The 25,770-nt window shown below is 37.8% G+C and overlaps 2 protein-coding genes across 3 annotated transcripts; one reads left to right on the top strand and one right to left on the bottom strand.

The window, feature by feature from the left end:
• Positions 1–634: 634 nt before the first annotated feature.
• On the bottom strand, positions 635–17,208 carry sharpin (SHANK-associated RH domain interacting protein). Its single transcript, XM_082172400.1, has 9 exons — positions 16,901–17,208; positions 15,306–15,480; positions 10,125–10,211; positions 8,368–8,509; positions 7,670–7,760; positions 7,258–7,555; positions 3,016–3,116; positions 2,564–2,674; positions 635–2,472 (listed from the first exon to the last, which is right to left on the bottom strand). Exons 1-9 carry the CDS (start codon positions 17,069–17,071, stop codon positions 2,446–2,448), a joined length of 1,203 nt encoding a protein of 400 aa, XP_082028526.1. The 5' UTR covers positions 17,072–17,208; the 3' UTR covers positions 635–2,445.
• Positions 17,085–25,770, top strand: LOC309500704 (uncharacterized protein). Of its 2 annotated transcripts, none has more exons than XM_082172398.1 (4): positions 17,085–17,209; positions 17,501–17,595; positions 17,876–18,027; positions 21,008–25,770. In XM_082172398.1, exons 3-4 carry the CDS (start codon positions 17,940–17,942, stop codon positions 22,792–22,794), a joined length of 1,875 nt encoding a protein of 624 aa, XP_082028524.1. In that variant the 5' UTR covers positions 17,085–17,209; positions 17,501–17,595; positions 17,876–17,939; the 3' UTR covers positions 22,795–25,770. The 2 variants fall into 2 exon arrangements, with proteins under 2 accessions (XP_082028524.1, XP_082028523.1); XM_082172397.1 differs by having other exon boundaries at positions 17,871–18,027.

The following is a 25,770-nucleotide window of genomic DNA, read 5'->3' as shown; positions in this document are numbered from 1 at the left end:
CCTTCTTGAGACATTAACAAAGACATTGCAATATAAATAGATGATTATTCCCTGCTCAACTTCTCCCTACAGGATGAATGTGAATCATCTACAGTATTCACATCTCATATGGAATCATGTCTTGTAAAATGTGACTGAAATCAGCATTTCATGTTTTTGAAATTCTAGCCATAATATAAGGCAAGTTTAATAAGCCTAGTAGTAAGTGAAATCATTTTAAATACCTCTGCTCCCATGTGGTTGGTGGCTGCCAACACCAAATTATTTTGATACTTCACAAAAGTATATCATAATCATAATTGCGGTGGAGCTGTTTGTCTATGTGTATCACTAATCTATTCAAAGTATAAATAAATAAAATAAAAATTATGCATCGGCTCCATTTTTCATCTACCTAAAATGAATGAAACTAAAACCACGTTTCTACTTCTAAAATTCTTCAAACATTTACAGAAAGTTCAACAATTGAGATGCAGTGACGAGAGAAGTTCAGATTCAATAGTTTCAATTCATGTCAGTTAACTATCAAGCTATTAAACATGTTAGGTAAAGTAAAAAAAAAAAATGTAATTATGCAGCACAAGACAGACTACATACCATTACTAAACAGTGAAATATTGCACGAGACTAAAGATCACTCTCAAACCATTATGTTTATTCACAGCAAAGTCATGGTGAAATGCAGGTAGACTTTCTTTTGGCAAGAATTTATAACAATCATTTACAATACACATATAATCAATGCAATTACAATTCAAATCAACCCAATTCAAAACAATAGACTTTTCATTAAATAATATGCTATGTATAAAAATAAAATAAATGCACTTAATAACCCTGTCTGAACGTAGTTCGTTTGTTCCAAACAGGAACAAACTCTTTCATGAGAATTCCCAGTCAGTAAGATAAGGAATACTTAAAATTTACATAACATTTACATAACATGCATTTATGAAAGTTTTATTCAGCTGATAAAACGGTTGTTTTTCTCACTGTTTACTGGCCTCGTCACATAATGACAAAGTCACATTTAAAACTTAAGCCCCTAAAATAGAGCTTGGCGAACATAAAGAGTAAACTGATATTTGTCCAGTTCCAGTACAGCTGTGGAACAGACATGAACACTGACTTGCACGCCGTGTGGTAGAGCTGCACGATTAACGCTTGCGATGTGAAACTGTTTAAACCAGAGCCTTTAGGGACTTTAGTTAACCTTTCAACATTGAAATCTGCGTTTGCGCTGCCGCTGATCCGGAGAAAACAGCTGCCATGTAAATGTACAGTATGAAGCAGCTTCACAAACACTCTTTTCAACCACACATTATTGTTATTTATGCGTTACAAATATTTAAATAACTGGGGGGGAAAGTGTACTGGGATAAACGTTTATAGTTTGGGTATAAACAATGATGTCTACGGTAGTGATCAAAATAAGAGTAAATCATCTTTTGAAAGTATTTTGACTCTTGTACGTATTGAATTGATTACGGTAATTGAGTGTTTAAAAAAGTGTTTGTCATTGAATCATTATTTATTCACAAATGCTGATTTATCCAATAACTAAACAAGTCTTTATAAATGAGACATTGAGTCCATTCAAATATATTTTTGAATTATTTAGTTCAAGTGTAATGTTTTAAATAGACTAAAGGAATGAACATTTTGTCAGAACCTCTAGTTTGCATGTTATTTTGCTTAGTTGTCTAATGTTTTTTTCGTAATTCTCAATTTATCCAGAATCGTGCAGCTCTACCGTGTAGTGAGTGAAGAAGATTTCTAAAATGTTGCACAAGCAGAAATTACAATACACAGCAAATGAGTTTGTGATTTAAGAGCAAAAGAAGCAGAGTCACATCTGACTCGTGCATAATCTCCTTTCCAGCAAGGACATTAAAAACAAAGCTTGAAATGCTGTACGTTTAATCAGCACTGAATTCTACACTGAAGTTTTGCCAGGGTTGTTTTTTTATCTCAGATTACATATCTGAATCTGCAACCAAAGCTAAAAGATTCTTATTTTGTCCCATTTGAAACAAGAACTTGTGTGCTATAGTCCAAAATAGAGTGAGTTTGTACCATCAAGTGGCACAGAGGACAAAGCTTCCGTTTAGCTGATAAAATAAACCGAAATAACTTCTGATGCCTATCCACTTATACTGTTCAACAGTATTCAATTAAGAGAAACAAAGCAACAAATCGATTGGGCAGTTACTAGTTACTGACAACTGCACTGTGACACGACCAGGAAAACCAACTAACATTCCCCATTGCATAACCACAATGGGAGTTTGAAGCTTTGTTGCAAGTCAACTCTTATTAAAACTACAAGTGGAGGACTAGCATGTCAAGGGCGAGAGCTGGAGTTTGTGGTCGTTCGAAAGTGAATGAATGGGAGTTTATTTTAGGGTTTTATTCTTGGTACCTGTGTGTATTTACAACACAGTTTCACTGGTTAGATCTTCTTGCTTTTTCCTGTAATAGAGAAAAACAAACACATATTAGCCTGCACACTGTTCCAGCACAGTCAATGTTGTGAGCAGGTGTATTTGCTGGGGGAAGTCACCTGTTGAACGCTACTGGGATTGGGAGGGTTTGGCCGATCTGTGCTGCAGATTTCACAGCCAGGTCTCGTAGACTTATTTATGAATGTACAGGAAGGGCAGGACCAGCCTGGCTAAAGAGAGAGAGAGATATGAAAATACAACTGTTTGTTATTTATATCCAAATATTTGCATTTGTTATGTACATGAAGCTGGAAGACTGATCCACATCAATCAGGGGATACAAATGTATACAAATATACATTGCAATGATGTTTTTCATGGAATCATTTCCATTTGTGATCTCTTTCTTTGAAGGATTCTTAACATTTTAAGCTGTCCTTGCTACAATGGCACTGTCTGTGGGAGTGTGTTTTCATGGTTCATGATTATGTGGACGTAGGCTACTTATTTACAATCTGGCTGCATTCGTTAGTTTCAAGAAATGGTCAATGTGAATGCATGTAATTATTACCTGCGTGTTACTTGATTTCAGTTTGGACCGTCCAAGTTGCAACATCTCAAGGTTAATGATGTCACTGACGCTATGTTTCTCTGGGCCACACCCACTGCTGCCTATTCAACAATGAGAAAAACACACTGATGCAAGCAGTGATAATGCAAGAGCAAACTTCAGATCCCTGAAACCTATATACACTACTGTTCAGAAGATTGGAGTTAGTAAGGAATTAATACTTTTATTCAGCAAGGATGCATTTAATTGTTCAAAAGTGACATTAAAGCATTTATATTCTTACAAAAGATGTCTTTTTCAAATAAATATTGCTCTTTTGAACTTTCTATTCATCAAAGGAAAAAGAGCATCATGGTTTCCACAAAAATATGAAGCAGCACAACAGTTTTCAACACTGATAATAAGAAGAGATTGAGAAAACATTGTTGGTGCCAGACGGGCTGGTCTGAGTGTTTCAGAAACTGCTGATCTACTGGGATTTTCATGCACAACCATCTCTAGGGTTTACAGAGAACTGTCTGAAAAAGAGAAAATATCCAGTGCGCGGCAGTTCTGTGGGAGAAAATGCCTTGTTGATGTCAAAGGTCAGAGAATGACCAGACTGGTTCAGCTGATAGAAAGGCAACAGTAACTCAAATAACCACTTGTTACAACCGAGGTCTCTGAACACACAACACGTCAAACCTTGAAGCAGAAGAGCTACATTAGCAGAAGACACACCTTTGCCGCTCCTGTCAGCTGAGAATAAGAAACTGAGGCAACAATTTACAAGGGCTCACCAAAATCAAACAATACAAGATTGTAAAAATGTTGCCTGATCTGATGAGTCTTGATGTCTGCTGCTGCTGCTGTTGCAAAAAAGCATGGATCCATCCTGCCTTGTCTCAGCGGTTCAGGCTGCTGGTGTAATGGTTTGAGGGATATTTTCTTGGTACACGTTGGATCCCTTAGTACCAATTGAGAATTGTTTAAAGGGATGGTTCGGAGTAAAATCAACCTAGGGTTGCAACCAATCAGCTGAACAAATTCTTGAGCTTGAATGGATCCTTTGACAATTTTCAATCTGGTTTCCGACCGCACCACAGCACAGAGACAGCGCTCATAAAGATAATAAACGATATTCGCTTAAATACTGATTCAGGCAAATTATCAGTACTGGTACTACTCGACCTCAGTGCTGCATTTGACACTGTCGATCACAACATACTTCTTGACAGGCTGGAAAACTGGGTGGGGCTTTCTGGGATAGTCCTAAAATGGTTCAGGTCATACTTAGATGGGAGAGGTTATTATGTGAGTATAGGAGACCATAAGTCTGAGTGGACATCCATGACATGCGGAGTCCCTCAAGGCTCAATTCTTGCGCCACTCCTGTTCAACCTGTATATGCTCCCAATGAGCCAAATAATGAGAAAGAACCAAATTGCTTACCACAGCTATGCAGACGACACACAGATCTACTTAGCCCTATCGCCTAACGATTACAGCCCCATTGACTCCCTGTGCCAATGCATTGATGAAGTCAACAGTTGGATGTGCCAAAACTTTCTTCAGTTAAACAAAGACAAAACTGAAGTCATTGCGTTTGGAAACAAAGATGAAGTTCTCAAGGTGAACGCATACCTTCACTCTAGGGGTCAAACAACTAAAAATCAAGTCAGGAATCTTGGTGTGACACTAGAGTCAGACCTTAGTTTCAGTAGTCATGTCAAAGCAATAACTAAATCAGCATACTATCATCTCAAAAATATTGCAAGAATTAGATGCTTTGTTTCCAGACAAGACTTAGAGAAACTAAGGCATGTTTTCATCACCAGCAGGGTGGATTATTGTAATGGACTCCTCACTGGCCTTCCCAAAAAGACCAAAAGACAGTTGCAGCTCATACAGAACGCTGCCGCTAGGATTCTGAGCAGAACCAGAAAATATGAACATATCACACCAGTCCTCAGGTCTTTACACTGGCTTCCAGTTAGATTTAGGATTGATTTTAAAGTATTATTACTGGTATATAAATCACTCAATGGCCTAGGACCTCAATACATTGCAGATATGCTCACTGAATATAAACCCAACAGATCACTCAGATCATTAGGATCATATCAGCTAGAAATACCAAGGGTTCACTCTAAACATGGCGAGTCGGCTTTTAGCTATTATGCCAGCCGCAGCTGGAACCAGCTTCCAGAAGAGATCAGATGTGCTCCTACAGTAGTCACATTCAAATCCAGACTCAAAACACTTCTGTTTAGCTATGTATTTACTGAATGAGCACTGTGCCGCTGTTCGTCCGACTGTTTGTACTGTACTGTATTTTATTTTATTTTTCTAAACTGTTTTAATTATTCTTATTTATTTTTATTATTTTAATTTCTTCTATGTAAAGCACTTTGAATTGCCACTGTGTATGAAATGTGCTATATAAATAAACTTGCCTTGCCTTGCCTAGGATCCTTTGCACCATGACCTCGAGCCAAACACCCCCCCAGAAGAATTTTTTCCCTTGGTTGAACATTATTAAAGTTAGAGCTTATTTAGAGAAATCAGCCGAATGGCTTAGTGCAGGCGCTAATGGATCCTATGATGTATCTCATAAATTACCCCACTAATAATGTCCAGAATGGTACCAAACTTATACAGTAGTACAAATAGGTTCTGTACTCATAAAACGAGGCAATGGAAAGTTTGTAAGTACATCAGGAGCTTATTTAAATAACACTTAAGGCCTTATAGTGAAACTGCCCAAGAAAGGAGACCTGAGAGATTGTGTCAACTACAGAGGGATTATGCCTTATAGTGAAGTTATAGAAGCTGCTATAGTGAAACTAGAGAAGCTGACCACCCTGATTCGAAACACGTACCAAGACATGTCATGCAGAGTGATACATGGCGGCCAGCAGTCGGACAGCTTCACAGTGAAAACAGGAGTTCGACAAGGTTGTCTGCTGTCACCTTTCTTGTTCTTGCTTTCCATCGACTAGATAATGATGTCCACCACTGAGGGAACAAGAAACGGGATACAGTGGACCCCTTGGGCGCAGCTGGAAGACCTGGACTTTGCTGATGACCTAGCACTTCTCTCCCACAGACATGCTCTGATGCAGGAGAAGACATCACGACTGGCAGAAGTCTCAGCAAAGGTGGGCCTCAAGATCAGCAGGAAGAAGACACAGGTGATGAAGATCAACACAGCAAACAACAGTCATGTCATGCTAGATGGACAGCCTCTTGAGGAGGTGGACTCCTTTGTCTACCTTGGGAGTGTAGTGGACAAACAGGGTGGCACAGACAGTGATGTGTTCACCAGGGTGGGCAAAGCAAGGGCGGTGTTCATCATGCTCAAAAACATCTGGGCCTCCAAAGAGATAGGAGAAGCAACCAAAATGAGGCTTTTCAACTCCAACGTGAAGTCTGTTCTCCTATATGGGTCAGAGACATGGAGAATGACCAAGCGCACACTGCAGAAGATCCAGACTTTCACCAATGGATGCCTAAGCCCTATATTCAAGATCTGGTGGCCTGACCGTACCAACAATGAGGAGCTCTGGCAAAGAGCCAATCAAGAAGCCATCACCCAGCAGATAGGGTAGGAGAAAGTGGGGCTGGATAGGACACACATTACGTAAACCAACGAGTAATGTGACACGCCAGTCCCTCACTTGGAACCCTCATGGAAGATGAAAGAGGGGACGGCACAAGAACAGCTGGAGGCGAGACACTGGGACAGAGCTGAAGAAGAGTGGTATCACCTGGACTCAAATAGAAAAGACAGCCCAAGAACGCGCCCGCTGGAGAGTTGTTGTCGATGGCCTATGCTCCAGGAGGAGCGATGGGCCTAAGTAAGTATGCAATAGAAATGGCAGCTCTTATCAGTTGGGCAATGTGGTGATGGCACCAGTGCGACCTCTAACAAAATTTTGTTGCACCGGCAGGAAAAAAGGTCGCAGTCTGGAGGCCCTGGAAGCCTTGGTTAGCATAAGAGAATAAAAAAAATAAAAAATAAAATCTTACCAACCCCAAAAGTTTGTACGGTAGTATAAAAAGAAGCCTGTCCTTTTGTCCCCAGTCTGACCATCGCTGATGTAAGACATACAAACCATCTACTTAAGATGATCCTCAACTGATTTTCATTACGAATAAAGGATACTTTTTTCCTCCTACACTCAATGTGACACTTGGAATTTTCCTTACACCAAGCATACGATACTGCTAAACAAACACATGTGTGTGAAGTGCGCTCACCTGTGCTGCTGTGGCTGAAGCGGGGCGGTAACGTGCTGTAGCCTCTCCAGTCATGGCTGATGGCCGGCGTGTGGGCCAGTGCGGCGTTAAGTGGCGGCGCTACAGTCGGCATCGTGAGGCCGTTCTCCTGGTCCTGCTGGTGATCGAGGCAGGCGTGACGGGCAGACAAGAGGTAGAGAAATGCTGTGTCACCGTCCCTGTAGATGCCGTACGACGCTAAAGAACGGCCATCGGAGCACAGACACTGAGCGATCACCCAGCGCTGCACCCTGGGGTGAAAACCATACTCAACAAACATCTGGAAGAGACACGACAGAAAATTATTAGATAATCCTCTGACAATTCAGCAAATCAGAGATACTTGAGAAAGATTTGCCTTCATTTCGTCAAGACATATTTGGATCTTTCCTACCTGCTGCTTCAGAGAAGCGACAGTCACCTGCGGGTGGACTTTTACTGTGACACAACAGGAAGATGATGCATCTTCTACTACCACAGCTAAGCTGAAAATAAAAGCATATCCATGAACCTTATGTCACTATCAGGATTTTAAGCTATAAATACAAATGTATCTATATGCATGTTGATTTGTGTTGCTTTAGTCAGAAGCGCATTCATGCAAATTAAATAGATGTGCATCTTTGCTAGTAAACTTCAAGCTATAAAAAATGTCGTTACTCGTGAGATATTGCTTAACTACATCATATGATCTAAATATGAGAAAAAAACTAAGACAGGGGCATTTCTAATATCTTGAATTTTAGTGTCATTCTAACTGCATACAATAGGCTCGATCATTCAGTGAGCTGTTGCCCTGCTTCATGTTTGTCACCAATCAACTTTAGATGAACTATGTAGGTCTGGGGGCGGGGCGGGTGCGTTAAAAAAATATGTTAATCATTTAAATGATTATTTTGATATATTTGATATGATATACAGTATATCAGTTTATATATTAAACTGATAGCCCTCACGATAATTAAGCGATTAAACATACTTTTAGATGTGACAACACAGATAAGCATCTGTGTTAAATACCCATAACCATAACAAGCATGAGGCAAGGGACAGATCTACTATAACTGAAGCGTGACGAGGGCACACACACACCTTATCTCTCGGTCCTCAGCGTCCCGCAGCGCTGGTTGAATAGTCAGTGCGATCTGCTGCCGGGCCAGATCTGAGGCGTAGTGCACAGCTGCGTGAGTATCTCCGGTCTCTATTGCTCGAGAAAGCTCTATACACAGCTCCTCTACAGCAGGAAGAAGAGAAGCACAGTGACACACCGCTCATGAGATTAAATGCACTTGAACACCATTAAATGGGAGCAATACAATTTCTATTAGAAACACTGACTGATATTGATTTTTATAACCAATACTGATTATCTGTAGATTTATGTGTCCATGCAGAACCATTATTTAATGTTTCACTTCTGTTTTTGTAGATTTTTATCTTCATATCACGATTAAAAAAAACATGTTAAAAGCATGTTTTTACAACAACAGAAGCAGCAACAGTGACAATATTATAATAATAGGCAAAATAAACTGACAGTCTAATGTTTTCAAATGGAAAACAATCTAAATAAATGACAAAGGGGTCTATCAATTCTGCATAAATTTAATAATTCATTACATTTACTACAGTTTAATAAAGCAATGAGCCCTGTGAAGATGTGGTTTACAGTGATTTTGGGACAGCTAAGGTGCGCTGTTCGGCACATTAAAAACATTATTTATAATTAAAATAATTACAATTCTTTCTTTTTTTTATGACTGAAAAGGTCAATAAAAACCAATCGTTTTAAAACCACTAACCTACTTATTCAGGGTTTCTGAAGGTAGATTTAAGATTCTTTAAAGACCAAGTAAAGAAAATGGAGGGAATGAAGGAATAAAGTTAAGGGAACACAATATGTAAATGTAAATGTCTAGGGAGAAACAAAACGAGTTGTATTAGAAACACGTTAACGTTTCAAAATACAACTTCCTACTGATCTCCATTACTTTTTAATTCATTTTACGAAAAAAATAAAAAATAAAAATAATTCTTAAGGCTTGAATACCTCTGCTCCGAACCACTAGAAAACGGACATAACTTTTACTGTATCTTCTGATCACACTGCAAAAAAGTGACGCAAATAAAGATTCTTAAATCAAGTTATATTCATAAGAGAAGCAAAATTATATAAGATAAGAAGTCTTGTTTTCTGTGAAACTGATTAAAATGAAGCGAGTTTATGATTAAAATAAGAACAGATATCTGTTTTCATTGCTCATTGACATATTTGCTTTGTTTCAAGTGTAAACTCACATATTTTTGTTACATTTCTCAGAAAACAAGACTTTGTATCTTCATTTTGCATATATATCTTGATTTAATAATGAAATAACATGTTTTGAAAAACAAGACAAAAATACTGAGGAAGATATTAATTATTTGCAGTACATGCAACATTTAATGCCATAACTTTATGAATTTAAGACTTTTTGCTCTGATTTAAGATATATTTGGGGAAGAATGAAATAAGACGTTTTATGGCCTTTTTAAGACCTGCAGAAACCCTGAGAGATCTATTGTTATTATATTATATTGTATTGTATTGTTATTGATCTATAGTAAATGAGATATATTGTTCCTGAATTTAAAATCTGATTTGTCAAGTGGTTTGAAAGGTTGAGGCCAGTTTAATATCACTGCCAGCAGTCCATTTCCCATTTATAGTGCACTTTTTACTCTGATGCAGATACACAAATGTATGTGCACAGTGCCACAAAAGTGTTTATTTTCTGTCTACAACAATGGCGGAACTAAAGAAATGATCGAGGAAAACACCCAGTCAACTCCCCCTTAAGAAAACAAACCTTTCATTGACAGCGACAAGACAGAGTTTTTCTCTTCACACTTCATATACTGCAGTCCATCATGTGAGGCATGCAACATTTTGGCAACTGAGACAGGAAAAAGAGTGAATGAACAATGAGCCACAGTAAGAGCAGAGTCCATCTTTAAGAATAAGATTTAGAAAATCATTCAACAAGCAGAAAGGTTATGCACATCTGGCATGTTTTGTGTGTGTGTGTTCACATTATTCCCATTTCGCTTGCCATATATTTAAGATATAGGAGTTTAAAAGGGCTTGAAGTCTGAAGGGTTGATTTGATGAGCTCTCTGATCTTGTTTTGAGATATATGTATAATAATGGGGGGATCAATCTTCAGAGATCATGTCTCACACGTCAGGCAAGCACACTTGAGCTTCTCCATTTACTATATTTGATGAGCTCTATGCATGTGCTGGGCGATATGTAAAAATATTTGATCGATGATCGCCTTGAAAAGTATCACGAATGTTCGATTACATCGTCTCTTCGAGCGCCGTCCCCGACATACACCGTAAACACGCATCATGTTGAGCTTGGCTGCACCTCATCTAATGATATCCTGCGATTCAGTGAGTTTCATTTAAGATTGAAACGTTAAAGTTTTACTTTGGTTAGTTTGAGCTTAAACTACCATAAAACATTACCTTTGCTGTTATGTTAGTGTTGCTAATAATTTCCACACTGTTCTTATATAATTTTTGTGTTTGCAATGAATTTCGTTTTGTGAAGACTGAGGAGAACAGTTTAATACAATTAAACAACAGAACCCAAGTTCATGGTGAAGGTGATCATTCTGGTGGTGATTGTAAGAATGATAAATGCATGATGATATCATAGCAAGGAGTCCAATGTTTCTCTTTCTTTTAGACATTATCGCATGAGTAGACATTTAATGATGATAAGTTTAATTTCCTTAATTATAACGTGTAGAGCTGTTTTTAAACTTGTATTCAAGCTATGTTGTATTTGTTATCTGTCTAAAATCAGAGTTTAAAAGTGAATTGGTTTGTTCTGCGTGAGCAAAAACAGTAAGGCTATTTGTTTCTTTCTGGTTAGAGTTCTAGGGTCTCCTTAAGCTGCTTATCACAAATAAATGACTGCTTTATTTATTTAGAAATGGAAGTAATTAAAAATGATATCTGTGTATTTTATTTTCTTATTTTTTTTAATCTACAGCAAAGTATAACGCTCGCAATATTCTATAACGCTGCCAACATTGTAAACTTAGAATGCGTGCATGAGATATCTGTTTGTAATATAACTAAATTGTATGTATAAAATCATTTTAATTTCAATGGACATGTTTGTGATTTGTTTATTATGTGGGCCAGGCGCAGTTACTGCTACCATTTTATAAAAAAATTCTGATTACATTTTATTGTAGACCAAAATAAAAAACGTAATAATATTCTTATTATTTTATGTTGTATTCTTATTTTTTATAATATATTATTTTTTAAATGGGAAATATCACTGCTATTTCAAATTTATAGGATTAGTTTCACTTTTTCGCCTGCAGAACAGAATAAATTGCATAAATCAAATCAAGATGTGTAATCAAGAAAAAAAAAATATATATATTAGGAAATTAAATTAGGAAAGCAAGTAAAATTGATGTTTAATAGGGAACGCATCTCCAAAGCATCTCCAAACACACAGACGCACGTTGTCGTTAGAGCAGTCAGCGCCGAACAACAGGCAAATAAAATACAGATTAGGCTAATTAAAGTTACAAAAGTTTTTCTGTCAAATTCAGTGAGGGATTTTCTTTTTCTTTTGTTCTTTGATTAACATTAATGCTTAAAGGCACAATATGTATGATTTTTAGGATTAAAATATCCAAAAATCACCAGAACAATGCTATATATTTTGTTGACTTGTGTACTTGCACTATCCCAAAAGTTTCCAGCAATGTTCAAATCAGAAATTTAAACCAGGACACGGATCGTATCCTTGCGTCGCCTGTCAATGATGTCATGTCCGTATAACCCTCGATTTCCAGTTTTACTTTTGTAGAAACCACGGAAACACCAAAGACGCTTTAATTTATTATGTTTTATTAGACAGGTGAGCAACTGTTTGGATACATTTATCAACATAAAACTAATAATTTTAAACACGGTTTAAATCGCTTGTTTTCTTGATTTACCACAAGTACCATGTTTTTACCTCAGAGACAATTTTGTCAAGTGGCTAACATGGCGTAATCAGAGAGAGCTTTCTCCATCATACAACATATTTTAAAATGAATTGCAGGTCATTTAGCAACACAAGTCATCCAGATTTAGATCTAGATTACTGCAAAGTGCAACAAGTCTCTCTTACCAGCAACCTAGTCCTAGCGAACGCAAAGAGTAACGTTAAAACATAACTTTCAACACAGTCATATGTATTTAGTATGATTATTTTTATTTTAACCATGTAAAACGGATGCGTTACACCACATGCGCAACGAAAAAGAGAAGAAGCGGCCGACTGCAGCATAATAAAAGCTCCACTGGCCTCGAGACCGGCGTGTATCACAGGTCTCTCTCATTAGCATTCGCTCCAGCAGCCTTGTTCAAATTTAATACATTCTGATTTCTGCCCGAGTCCGTCAGATTCCTTCTCATCAGTTGTGGGGGTGAAGACGACAACTCCCATGAATCCACACTCATTAACGGCATCATCAAGCCATGCCTTTGTTTTGAATAGCTATAGTGGGTATAGCTATTAGGCTGCAATGCACGGATCCAATAGGCCTATACTGTTTTCTATCTCAACTGTTTACGTTCACTTGAGACAAAACCGACTGTGTTTATGTGACTATCTCTGTGTGCACAGCACAGAAAATTCTCTTTCGCATCTTCTTGCGCTTAAAGAATGGTATCAAGAATTGGAATCGATTTCTTCCTAACCCTACTAATTAATAGCCTATAGAAAATATTTAATTCATACTATTGCATGTGAATAAATATGTGTATGATAACCATGGGACTATGTTAAATATATTTGTAATTTTTTTTCCCGATATTGTCTGGTAACTGACTGTTATAATCGACATTGCGATACATCGCCGATATGCAATAATAACGTCACATCGCCCAGCCCTAGCGCTGATCAATACTTTTATATGAATAAAGGCGTACATTAAATCTGTTTGTTCATCATAAGCCGCGTTTCCACCGCAGGAACTTTCCCCAGGAACTTTGGGCTGGTACTCGATGTGTTTACACCGCAGGAACCAGGGTCTAAATGAAGTTCCGGGTAAATATTTCCCCCTCCGATAGTCCCTGCTCATGAGGTAGTACTTTTTCAAAGTTCAGGAACTTTCAGGGGTGGGACTTGTGCGCTGCACAAGCTGATTGGTTGTGTTCACGCCGCATTTTGGTTGGATGACACCACGCAGCATTTATTTATTTTTAACCTCCCTTTTTAAAAAATCTATTGCGGTTCGTGTCGTGGCTTCATGCAGTAAGAGTTGTCTGTCTGCAAATATGGAATTTAATTTAAAAAACTGGTGGACTGGCGACGAGTTTCAGGCTTTATTAAGGGTATTTGTGGAAGAGTAAACTTTCTGCGCGTTCGTCCCAGCAATCTCACGGTCAATGTCCGCAATAGCTGATAACATACAAATTTTATATCTAACGTTAGCATTACGAGCTTACTGAACACGCTTTATCAGTGCTCGTCTCTTTTCTGCCACAGCTTTTATTATTAAGTCATTATGGTTACACATTGTCATCTATTGCAAGGCATTTACTATAACAGGATTGAAATAGCGCTTTGAGGTTAGTAACAAACAACTATTTACAAGACTATTCACTATTTATGATTGATAGACGGGGTTAAGGCTTTTTTTTAAGCGTATTTGCGAAAGAGGCATCTCGAAAGATGCGTTCGTCCCAGGCATCTCACAATAACTGATAACATACGTTGTCTAATTTTATACGCATACGAGCTTTCTGAACACGCTTTAGTATCAGTGCTCGTCTATTTTGTTTTGTTAATTACCTCGTTAGTAAACCAATACATAACTGCAGCACAGTTTGAATCTCCTCCATACTTATTATAAATGTGGTGTTCAAAACTGATTACTGTCCGTCGCAGACTGGGAGGAGCAGTTGCGCGCAGTTTACCTTCCCGGTACTTTGGGTACTTTAGACCGCGGTGTAAACGCAGAAAGCAACCGGTCTGGGGCAAAAAAAGTTCCTGGGACAAATTGTTCCGGGTAATTTCGGTGGAAACGCGGCTATATAAAGTGATCGGGTCACAGAACAGTTTATTGAACCTTTAGAAAACCAGAAAATAAAATCAGGCTTTTATTGCTCATATAGTATGATGCAGTGAGAATTTGGAGCTCAAACTCAAGGTGGAAAAAAAGTAATGTTAAAATGTGAGTCTCAAATATGATCATCATGATTTGAGGCTTTTGAGGAAGGTTTATTTGTTCATCTCTCAATCATCATTGTATTGAATTGCATTAAATATAACTACAACATCAAAGTGATTCTTACATTTACTTAAGATTTCACAGCAAAAAGACACTAGCATCACAACCTGAAAGGGGTCTTTTTTAAATTAATTAATTTAATTACTAAACGCGTTTAGTAAACTGACTCACTCTATATCTGCCAATAATATGTCTTAGTAAGATGATATCTAAATGCTTAGTTTTATGATCAAAGCTCTGCCGTTTTAAAACTTATAATGCACTGCAGTACAATGATGATTGAGAGATGAACAAATAAACCTTCCTCAAAAGCCTGATGATCATATTGGAGACTCACATTTGACCATGATTTTTCTAAAAAATTATATGGATATGGATAAGTGAGGTTAAGTTGCTTCGGTCCAGTAAGTGTTGATCTTGAAATATAACTACAGTCACAACATCAAAGTGATTCTTACGTTTACTTTAGATTTCACAGCAAAAAGACACGTGTATCACAACCTGAATGGGCTCTTTTATAAATTAATTAATTTAATTACTAAAAGGCCTTTTACTTGCTTACAAAATATGAACTATCAATAAGGGGGCAGATGGCATGTAGCAGACTGCGTGCAACAGGTTTTCTTTAACCAAGTTTTGATTGTGTTAATATTTTAGAGGCCTTAGAAAATTATGCATCCAGAATGATAGAGTAGCTTTATAGTGTTAAATGTTGCTGTGACCTCTGACCTCTGTGTGTCTCTCTCAGTGATGACATCATGACAGTTGCCCATTCCTGGGCCTCCTGTTCGCTGCGGAAGGTAAATGTGAGACAGTCGTGGGGCGGCTTGGTGAGACGCAGTTCGTGACATCGAGCCGATGTGATCTCGTACTTCACTGAGCGTAGATCAAACTCTGCTAGAGACTGAGAGAGAGAGAGAACAGCTCATCAGAAACCCTTGAGTGACAGAGACCGGTAACAGCATACATGTTATGATACATGTATAACAGATGCTCCTTTAGTGATGCAAGACAATCCAGCCTTCACTTTGTGAGGGATAAATCGGTCTCACAAAATTGTCAATATGCCACAAGGCAGTTTAGCGAACCGAAATAAGTTTTTAATTAAATGTTTTAGTGTTAAAAACATATGTAGATGCAAAAGAAGAGCACTTTATGCAGGGAAAAACAGATAATTCTTTCAACATTATTTTAGAGAACCAATTTCTAACATGCATTATGCAAACACTTAGGGTACATTTACATTACATCGATGTACTAAAATCGGAAACATTTTTCCTTTGCACAGACGTTGTCAAAATAATCCCTGCGAAAACGACTAAAAACGCTGTATCATTCATGCCAGGCCAGTAGTTAGCAATGTCACTTTGTAAAGAAACACTACGTGCCTATGGAGTGAACACGTAATGCAAACTTCATGGTACTGTTTTCACAGATTCATGTTTTTGTAGTTTACACGGAGACGATAACGGTATCGTTTTTAAAGACTTGCAGTTTGAAACACGTTTTTAAAGGATAGTATTGTCAGGCCCCCAAAACGTTGTTGTCGTGTAAATGAACGGCCAAAATGCACAAAAAGTTTTCCCTTTTTAGTTGAAAACGGTGTCGTGTAAACAAATTCTGTCATCATTTATACACCCTACATGTCGTTACAAACCCATAAGACTTTCGTTCATCTTTGAAACACAAATGAAGATTTTTTTGATGAAATCTGAAAGCTTTCTGTCCCTCCATTGACAGTCTGCGCAACTACCATTTTTGACGCTTCAAAAAGTTCATAAAGAGATCGTAAAACTAATCCATATGAACTGAGCGATTTAGTCCACATTTTCTGAAGAGACTCGATCGCTTTGTACGATGAACAGCTTGAAATTTAGGCTTAGAGCATACATTTGTAATTTACAGTCTCTGTGGGGTTGAATAATTTTGACTTCAAGTTTATAGGTTGTTTTTACAATACAGAGAAGTTTGGATCACAGCTGATATGAACATAAAATTGCTCATGGTTATTTTTTAATGATAAATGATGGAATAAAAAATAAACTACGTATAACCCAGCATGCATATATTCAAAGGGTAAGGCTACACGAGGGTAAACAGTGTTCAAACAAGGTTGAATGACAGACTTGACAGCTGACAGGTGGACAAGACAGCACTAATCAGATGGTATGAAAGTGAGGATGGTAGATGACAGCTCTGTGTGTGTGTGTGTGTGTGTGTGTGTGTGTGTGTGTGTGTGTGTGTGTGTGTGTGTGTGTGTGTGTGTGTGTGTGTGTGTGTGTGTGTGTGTGTGTGTGTGTGTGTGTGTGTGTGTGTGTGTGTACCACGCTGCGTCCTCCGCGGTCGGTGTGTCTGAGCGTGAGCGTGAAGTGTCCCGCACGGTTCGCGTTCATGCTGAGCTGCAGCCGCAGTGAATCCGAGCCCACACTGAGCGGCCGAACCGACACCCGCACCGACATCAACACCGTGCTACTGCAGCCCGAGCTCACGGCCATCGTGTCTGAGGCAGGGGGATCTATACAGCACACACTGACACTGACATCATCATCATCAACTTCAACTTCAACTTCATCTTCATCATCACCATCACCATCTTCATCTTCATGAGCAACCAGTTTCAAAACAGGAAGCAGGTCCGTCTGATATTTACTGCCCCCTTCTTATCACTTAAACATGCAGTTCCGAGAGTGGATGTACAGCAAGCGGTGGTACTGATCTATAATTTACACCTAAACAACTTTAATAATAATTTAATTGAATAAAATCGTTTATTTTAGGCATTTTTATGTAATTAATTAGGTCAATCTATACACTTTCATTCGTAGGATTTGCATTCAAATAACTTGACAACATGTATATTATATAATTGACGTTTAATTGTATATATTTTAAACCTATGTTGTTGTTTTTTTGTATTTGTTTAGTTTTATTTTGGACCGTTTAAGTTGTCTTTTATTTTGCCACCGATGACATCATTAGGTCTGCGCCGCGGCGGTTGGTGTTTTTTGACTGAAGAAAGGTTTGTGTCTTAAACCCCTTAAGCGTTGAAGGTGTATAAAAGCTTATACGTGTTTTAAAGTTGTTTTTATCAAATGTGTTCCAACAGCATGTTCATATTACTCAAAGCATTTTGCGCTGGAAATTTTGAACCTATTTGTAGCCATAGATGAGTCTCGTAAATAGCGCCAAAATGTATGACTTATTTTTCTATGTAAAGCGCATCCACACTTGAGGAACAGAGTGTTTAACGTGTCCCCTTTCTCTATTGATTGTTCCCACTTAAACGTGACAAAGAAAAGTTTCCAGGCAAGCAGGATCTCCAGATTAAACAGCTGAGATCTTGCTTGACACACTGCTGGAGAGATGGAGTTGATTAAAGTGGAGGTTGTGGACATTCATGATCCTGAACCCTGCAGAGTGAAAGATGAAGATGATACTGAGGAACAAAGAGGTTGGTGTCCGTTCTTGATTCCAGATTAAGGACTGTTGAGGAACATTAAAGTACATTTGTTGCATTTATGCATTTGGGAGATGCTTCCAAAGCGACATATAAAGGCATTCAGTGTACAGAAAGTAATACAAGTAAAGCTTTAGAAAATTCATCAGAATTGAATTTTATTAAAAGAGGTAAAATAACAATTAAAACACATTCTGATTCTGACAGTATAGTAACACTGTATATCATATATATCTATATCTATATCTATATATCTATATCTATCTATCTATATATATATATATATATATATATATATTAGTAGTAGGCTAATCTTGCAGATCTATCTTGTTAACATGAGAATGTCAGAATTAATTTTTAGCACACTAAAGATCACATAAAAAATAAAATAAAAAAAGGTATCCCATAATTTACTAACTGTCAAGCCATCCTAGGTGTAAGTGACTTTTTTTCTTTCAGCCAAACACAATCAGAGTTATATTAAAAATATCCTGGCTCTTCCAAGCTTTAGCTATAACGGGAGTGAATGGTAACTTGGATTTTGAAGGCCGAAAAAGTGCATTCATCCATCATAAAAGTAATCCATAATGACTCCAGTGGGTTAATAATGGCCTTCAGAAGCGAAGCCATGTGTTTTTGTAAGAAAAATATCCAGATGTGACATGCTGGCAAAAGGAGTCGGAATGAGCAAATTTTCAAAAATGATTTATGGTTATTTTCATATTCTCTATTAAAAACACTCAAAATGATGATGTATGATTTGTTAGAATCAAACCAAAAATGACTGAGCTGCACCTGTTTGAAGTCAGAAAAGTTGATTTTTCTGAAAGTTTCAATATCACCTAGCAACCATACCTTAAAATCCCTGGTAATAACCAGTGGTAATAACACAAAATGTGGCACACACCAAGTCAAAACCAAAAATCCTATAGGAAAAATATATATTCAATGTTTTTTCCCCCATGATAGCACAATTGTTTAACATTTTTATTTTATTTTAACATTTTATTTAACAGACAGCCTATATGTTCAGACCTACTGTACCGCGCGGATGTAATGTTACATATCAGATGTTTTTTTTCCAACAGTTAACCAAATGTTTATTTAAGCCATAACAGATAATGTTTGCGTGAATACTCGCCAAGACAGATACTTTGAAATACTGTAATTCTGTGTCGGGATCGCGCGCTGTCTGAGGCATCTTTATGCGCACGCTTCGGCTCTGTCAGTCAGCGCGAGTAAGATTCTTTTGTTTACATTAGGAGTGTGCACGAATATTCGATCTGTAATTTTTATTCGAAAAATAAAATACTATTCGAATTTTACTACGTTGCTTTGCTGGCCGTAAATGCAGTGAATCCATGATAAATCCCAAGCACTAACTCGCAGTTATAATTAAATCCACTGGGTGGTGCTGTGGAGCGTGTTAACAAGTTGTTTGCATTTGATCACATAATGTTGTCGTCTGCCTCGCGAAGTTTGGAATTACTTAAAAATAATCGTAGTAAATGATCTTACAAAATGGAATTACTTTTGATCAAATTAATTCATTAATCTGAATTATAATATCATCACCACAATGAGAAATCACATGGAATCCAAACAGCAGTCGAATAAGGAAAGGCAGCTGTCCATCACTGCCTTCACGACTGCAGGTAAGCACAGCTGGACCCCGCGTGATCCGAGAAGATAACTTATCTAATAGCAAAATGATTTTGAGACATATACTTCCTTCCCATATTTTTTTGTTTACACATAGGCCTACTGTTTAATGTTTTCAACTTAAATAATTGTTTTACATATATTGTAAGCTTGTTGTGTATATTGCCTAATCGTAAGCTTGTTCAGAAATGGTGACAAAAACGTAAAAAAAATGTAACTTAAAAAATAACGTCTTTTTCATTAAACGTCATTTAAATAAACAAATATAAAAAATTTATGAGCCTGAATATTCGAATGCAATATTTTGGAAAAATGCCCATCCCTAGTTTACATCAACATGAGTTTTGAAAATCACATTTCATTGGTTTAGACTCATTCCACTGAGAATTTGCTATGAATATTAACAAATTTGGAATACAGCGCTTTACAACGATACCAAACTTGTGCTGAGGGGAAGCGCGAGAAGCGCTTTTTCCATGGACAAAAGAAAGGTACTCCTCTCAGAAAACGCACAAGTAAAGATACTTATAGATGTTTAATTGCTATTTGTAGCATTGGGATCGTTAGACGATCTTTCACTTGTAGCTCAAAATTATCCCGTGCGCATTCACTTTGCCAGCACGGGTCACATATTTATAACTATAAACTATAATCACTGGCTTCCGGTAACGGCCGTACGCAAGTCTAGTTCTGGCTGAAGAGTGACCTCTGACCCGACTCATAAAGTATTGACGAATGTGGAAGCGCAGAGGATAAAGCAAGAGAAAACCCCGGTCACAAATTAGAAGTCTAAAACGAGAATTTTTAAGAGAAATGTCGGAGAAGCTTGAGTTTGTTGCCCAGCCCTATTTGTTTGAACTGCAAGAGGCATCAAAGCTTACGACACTCCTACATCCTACGTCTGATCAGAGGTCAATCTTTCGCTGGAATTAGACTCACGTGTGGCCGCTTCCGGAAGCCAGTGATTATAGTTTTTAAGTTATAAATATGGATATTTTTATTTACAAATTTTACTTTGCCTTTATTAAGCCCCTGGAGCCGTATGTATTACTTTTATGATGGATGGATGCACTTTTTTGGGCTTCAAAATCTCAGTTACCATTCACTGCCATTATAAAGCTTGGAGGAGCCTGGCCATTTATTAATATAACGACTGTGTTTGGCTGAAAGAAGAAAGTCATATACACTTAGGATGGCTTGAGGGTGAGTAGCCTAAATTATGGGTGAACTATCCCTTTAAGTAGGACTTCACTTGTTTCTTGTATCACCTTTCTTGATCTGATTTTTTAACTATGTAATATGTTAATTTTAGGCCAGATGGAAGTGAAAGAGGAAAATCAAGAACCGAGTGATGTCAAGGAGAACCACTATTTTGAGAAACCTGAAGATTTTGTGGCTGGAGAAAAATCTTTCAGTTCCTCGCTAACTGACAAAAATTCTTTCTCCTGCCCTCAATGTGAGAAGACGTTCACACATAAAGGAAACCTTAGGGATCACATCAAAATTCACATTGGAGAGAAGCCTTACGCATGCCATCTGTGTGGGAAGAGTTTTATTCACAAAGGACACCTTAATGATCACATAAGAATTCATACTGGAGAGAAGCCTTATGTATGCCGTCTGTGTGGAAAGAGCTTCACATGTAAAGGAAGCCTTAATGGTCACATGAGAATTCACACTGGAGAGCGGCCTTTCACGTGCCACCTGTGTGGAAAGAGTTTTACATGTAAAGGCACTCTTACATGTCATGTGAGAGTTCACACTGGAGAGAAGCCATTCACATGTCCTCAGTGTGATAAGAGTTTCTCACATAAAGGAAGCCTTAAGTGTCACATGAGAATTCACATCGAAGAGGGGCCTTTCACATGCCATCAGTGTGGAAAGAGTTTCACACAGAAAGAATACCTTAAAAATCATATACGAATTCACACTGCAGGAAAGCCTTTCACATGCCATCTGTGCGGAAAAGGTTTAACATGTAAAGGAAGCCTAAAGTGTCACATGAGAATTCACACTGGAGAGAAGCCTTTCACGTGCCTTCAGTGTGGAAAGTGTTTCACCAATAAAGGGAACCTAAAGATTCATGCAAGAATTCACACTGAGGAGAGCCCTTTAACTTGCCTTCAGTGTGGAAAGTGTTTCACACATAAAGAAAACCTTAAGTGTCACATGAGAGTTCACTCTGGAGAGAGGCCTTTCACCTGCCATCAGTGTGGAAAGAGTTTCGCTCGTAAAGTAATCCTTCAGAATCACATAAAAACACATTCTGGAGAAAAGCCTTACACATGCCATCAGTGTGGAAAGAGTTTCACCGATAAAGGATACATAAAGCGTCACATGAGAAGTCACACCGGAGAGAAGCCTTTCATATGTCCTCAGTGTGGAAAGAGTTTTACACACAAAGGAAACCTTAAAATTCACATAAGAGTTCACACCGGAGAGAAGCCTTCCAAGTGTCCTCAGTGTGGAAAGAGTTTCACACATAAAGGACAGCTTAAAGATCACTTGAGAATTCATACCGGAGAGAAGCCTTACACATGCCCTCAGTGTGGAAAGAGTTTCAAATGTAAAGGACACCTTAAGACGCACATAAGAACTCACACCGGAGAGAAGCCCTTCACATGCCATGAGTGTGGGAAGAGCTTCACAGTTCAAAGAAGCCTACACATGCACATGAAATATCATTCTGGAGAGAAATTACATGAGTGTTCTGAGTGTGGCAAGAGGTTTGCAGAGAGCAACACTTTCAAAACACATTTGCTCATTCACTCTGAAGAAAGACCATTTAGTTGCGATCAGTGTGGCAAAAAGTTTATTTTGGCAGCGCGCTTAAAGGCACATCTGAAACTTCATACAGATGAGAGACCCTATTTATGTTCTTTGTGCGGAGAGAGTTTTAAACTGCTCGGCAGTTTAAAATCACACCAGAAAATACATGCCAGTGAGAAATCTCATGTGTGCCCTGAGTGTGGTAAAGCTTTTACCAGAGCAAGCTACTTGAAACGGCACCAACGGACCCACACTGGAGAAACCCCAGACAAAAGCATTGTCCAGAGTAGTCACAGAGAGCAAAATTTGTCTTCGCTAATTAGTAAATAGTGTGATATTCATATAGAGCAAAAAAAAATTATTCAAAAGGGGGGTTTTATCTAAGAGGGTTAAATGACCTAATGGTGATGTTTGTGCTAAAAAAAAGGGAACTGAAGAAAAATCCAATTAGGCCTCATGTAGACACATGCATTTCCTGTAAAGCTGCTTTGAAACTATATGTATTGTGAAAGCGCTATACAAATAAATGTGAATTGAATTTATCAATCGTAACGTAGAAACAAGCGCAGATCAGAGCACAGAAATCATGTTATGGCAGGGTTTATGTGTGATTCATGAAAAAATGTGTATTCCGCCAGTCCCATCATCCGATGATAAATGTGGCAGATGAAAACAATCGTCATTTGAATATCACGTCCCTAAAATTTCATGGTTTAAAAGCCTTGACCCTGGAGTTTACGACATGGAGAAATGTAACCCGGCCAAGAAGAGGAAGTAATCTCATGAAAGAACACAAAAACACCTGTTAACCTCATAATTGCAAACAATTACATTCATTTATATGAATATTAAATACCTGTAAATAAAACAAAACATTTACAAACATTATTATAGCTTTAAATTTAACGGTATTCAGAACAAGAATGAAAAATAAGTAGATATAAAATGATATATTAAAGGGGTGCTATTATGCCCTTTTACGAAGTCTTGATTTTGTTTTTGGGGTGTACTAGAATATGTTTTCATGCTGATGAAGACATTTGGGGTTATAATGTTCAGGAACAGTGTTAAAAATAAGTTTTAACCACTAGTAAGTTCATTAGACTTAGGAAGGTCAAACAAATGAGTTTAAAAAAATAAATAAAAAAAACCCCATCTTTTTGACATAGCGACAACACTGTCTTCTGTAATGCAGTTCATCCAGGCCTCGTCCCCTTTTCTGCGTATTCCGTGGGTGGGGATTATTTAAATGAGTACCATTGTGACTTCATAAGATCCGGAAAAATCACGTTGTAGTCCAAATGAGCCGTTCATTGTAGTTCTTGAAAAGGGGATTGTTAAATAAAATATCTCCCTTTGGAGTGGACTTAGAGCTTTGTAAGGCTATTTTCTGTCCTGTTTTGACCCCCCCTCATCAAAACACACGGTTTGAATAGGCGTGGCGGATTGTAGATTCGGAAGTATAAGCCCACTGGTATGATTGGCCACCAGTTTTGCATATTTAAACATTTTCAACGCCCCCTTCAGCACACGTGTGGGATTGTTTTTTAAACTTCCGATGTTGAGAAATGGCAGCCGGTGAAATTCAGCCATACAGGTTAAAAACGCATACATACTTAGTACAGGTCAAACGATCTGTAATAACGGCAATAGTGACCATGTAATAAAAACAGTTACTCACAGTGTGGTGCAATATTACTGTCGGTTCCAAAATACTTGGTACAGCATCGTCTTTTAATTTTAATCTTTCTGAAAATCCTGCGTTGAATTGTGCCTTGTTTGTAAATAAATCTGCTGTGAAATGAAGTGAACAAATTACTGTTCTTACAGTTCTGTTGACTGTTCTCACGCAGTCTAGAACTTCATTAAAAACAAAGTTAATCCACTCCTTCCTAATGTTGGGATCAGGAGGAATGTAATGCAAATGCTGTGTTGTCTCACAATTTGGAACTGCACAGCGTCTTGTCTTTAGAGCCATCTTTACCATTTGGTTTCTGCATTGATCTGCGTTTACTTCTCTCATTATTTACCTACTACATGGCATGCACGAATCAGTGGACGGGGCTAAATAAGCAGCAGTGTAGAAGTAGCCGTTGATCATCTTCTGCAGAGGAGTTGTTTAGCTACCCTATTACGTAATAAAGTAGCACATTCCACAATCAGTCGTTCGGATGGATTGGCTTCAATATAAGCTGTTTTTGGACTAACAACAAGATAATTTTGAGTTCTGAAACTTACAGGATGTTTTTATAGTACAATGACCTCTTATATGTAAAAAGATTTAGATTTCTCATTTCATGACCCATTTAAAGTCCAAACAACCCCTTTAAAGTTTAAAATACAAAAGTTTCCATATTTGCGATGTTACATTTGGGTTGCTAAACTATATTATGTAAATAAGGCTTTGTGCTTCACACGTGTTCCAATATCCACGTAAAACAGCATCTTTCACATGCGCAAAAATTCATTTTTGCGTCAGGAAAATAATCTAAATGAACAAAATGCTCTCATTACAAATCTCCACCAGATTTACTATGCTGCACGCAAGTTCACGATAACTTAAAAACTTGCGTACATGAGCTGAGACCTGATGTTAGATTTGTTCGTAGCCATCGCTCACGTCCATATTGATAAATGCCAAGTTTTGCGTGGAAACGACCATACGCCCAATTTTCTGTTGTACGTTTGTTTAGTAAATAGGCTTTCCTGCAGCTCAGTGGTAAGAGCATTGCGTTAACAACGCAAGGTTGTGGGTTTGATCCCAGGGGATTCACATGTATAAATGTATAGGATAATGCAATGTAAGTCGCTTTGGATAAAAGCGTCTGCCAAATGCATAAATGTAAATGAGGCCCATTGTGATTTTCACCTATGATAAATATTTAACATTCCATATTGTTGCTGCTTTGGTAAAGGTTTAAAGAACAAAAAATCATTAAGTCACATTGAAAGTCTAGCTCTTATGTTCAAAAGTCCAAAACCTGGCAAGCAATGCTTGTTTTTGCCTAAATTTTATGGTTTGCTACAAACTGAAAAAGCCGGCTACTCATTAAGAGTGCTCGTAATTGAGTTAAGAGTGCTCATAATATAGGCTATAAATATATATATATATGTATATAACTCAACTCTGACCCCTCAAAGGGGGTCAGAAAGTAAAAGTCCTGCCATACGTTTATTCCACCCATGAAGTCAGCCAGGTGATTGGAACAAAATACTGAGGAGGACTTTTACTTTCTGAACCTTTTACACCTCTTTACTGACATTACACCTCTGTATATATATATATATATATATATATATATATAT

Source organism: Leuciscus leuciscus (assembly GCF_965113295.1).
Source record: "Leuciscus leuciscus genome assembly, chromosome: 6".
Taxonomy (NCBI): domain Eukaryota; kingdom Metazoa; phylum Chordata; class Actinopteri; order Cypriniformes; family Leuciscidae; genus Leuciscus; species Leuciscus leuciscus.
The sequence above is the reverse complement of the archived record's forward strand: the minus strand, read 5'-3'. Positions and strand labels throughout refer to the sequence as shown.

Coding starts and splice junctions, on each gene's coding strand:
- sharpin (XM_082172400.1), bottom strand. CDS start 17,071: ATGGCCGTGAGCTCGGGCTGCAGTAGCACGGTGTTGATGTCGGTGCGG. Junction 7,556..7,669: donor TCGCTTCTCTGAAGCAGCAG/GTAGGAAAGATC, acceptor TGTCTCTTCCAG/ATGTTTGTTGAGTATGGTTT. Junction 2,473..2,563: donor ATCCCAGTAGCGTTCAACAG/GTGACTTCCCCC, acceptor TCTCTATTACAG/GAAAAAGCAAGAAGATCTAA.
- LOC309500704 (XM_082172398.1), top strand. CDS start 17,940: ATGGAGTTGATTAAAGTGGAGGTTGTGGACATTCATGATCCTGAACCC. Junction 18,028..21,007: donor TGATACTGAGGAACAAAGAG/GTTGGTGTCCGT, acceptor TGTTAATTTTAG/GCCAGATGGAAGTGAAAGAG.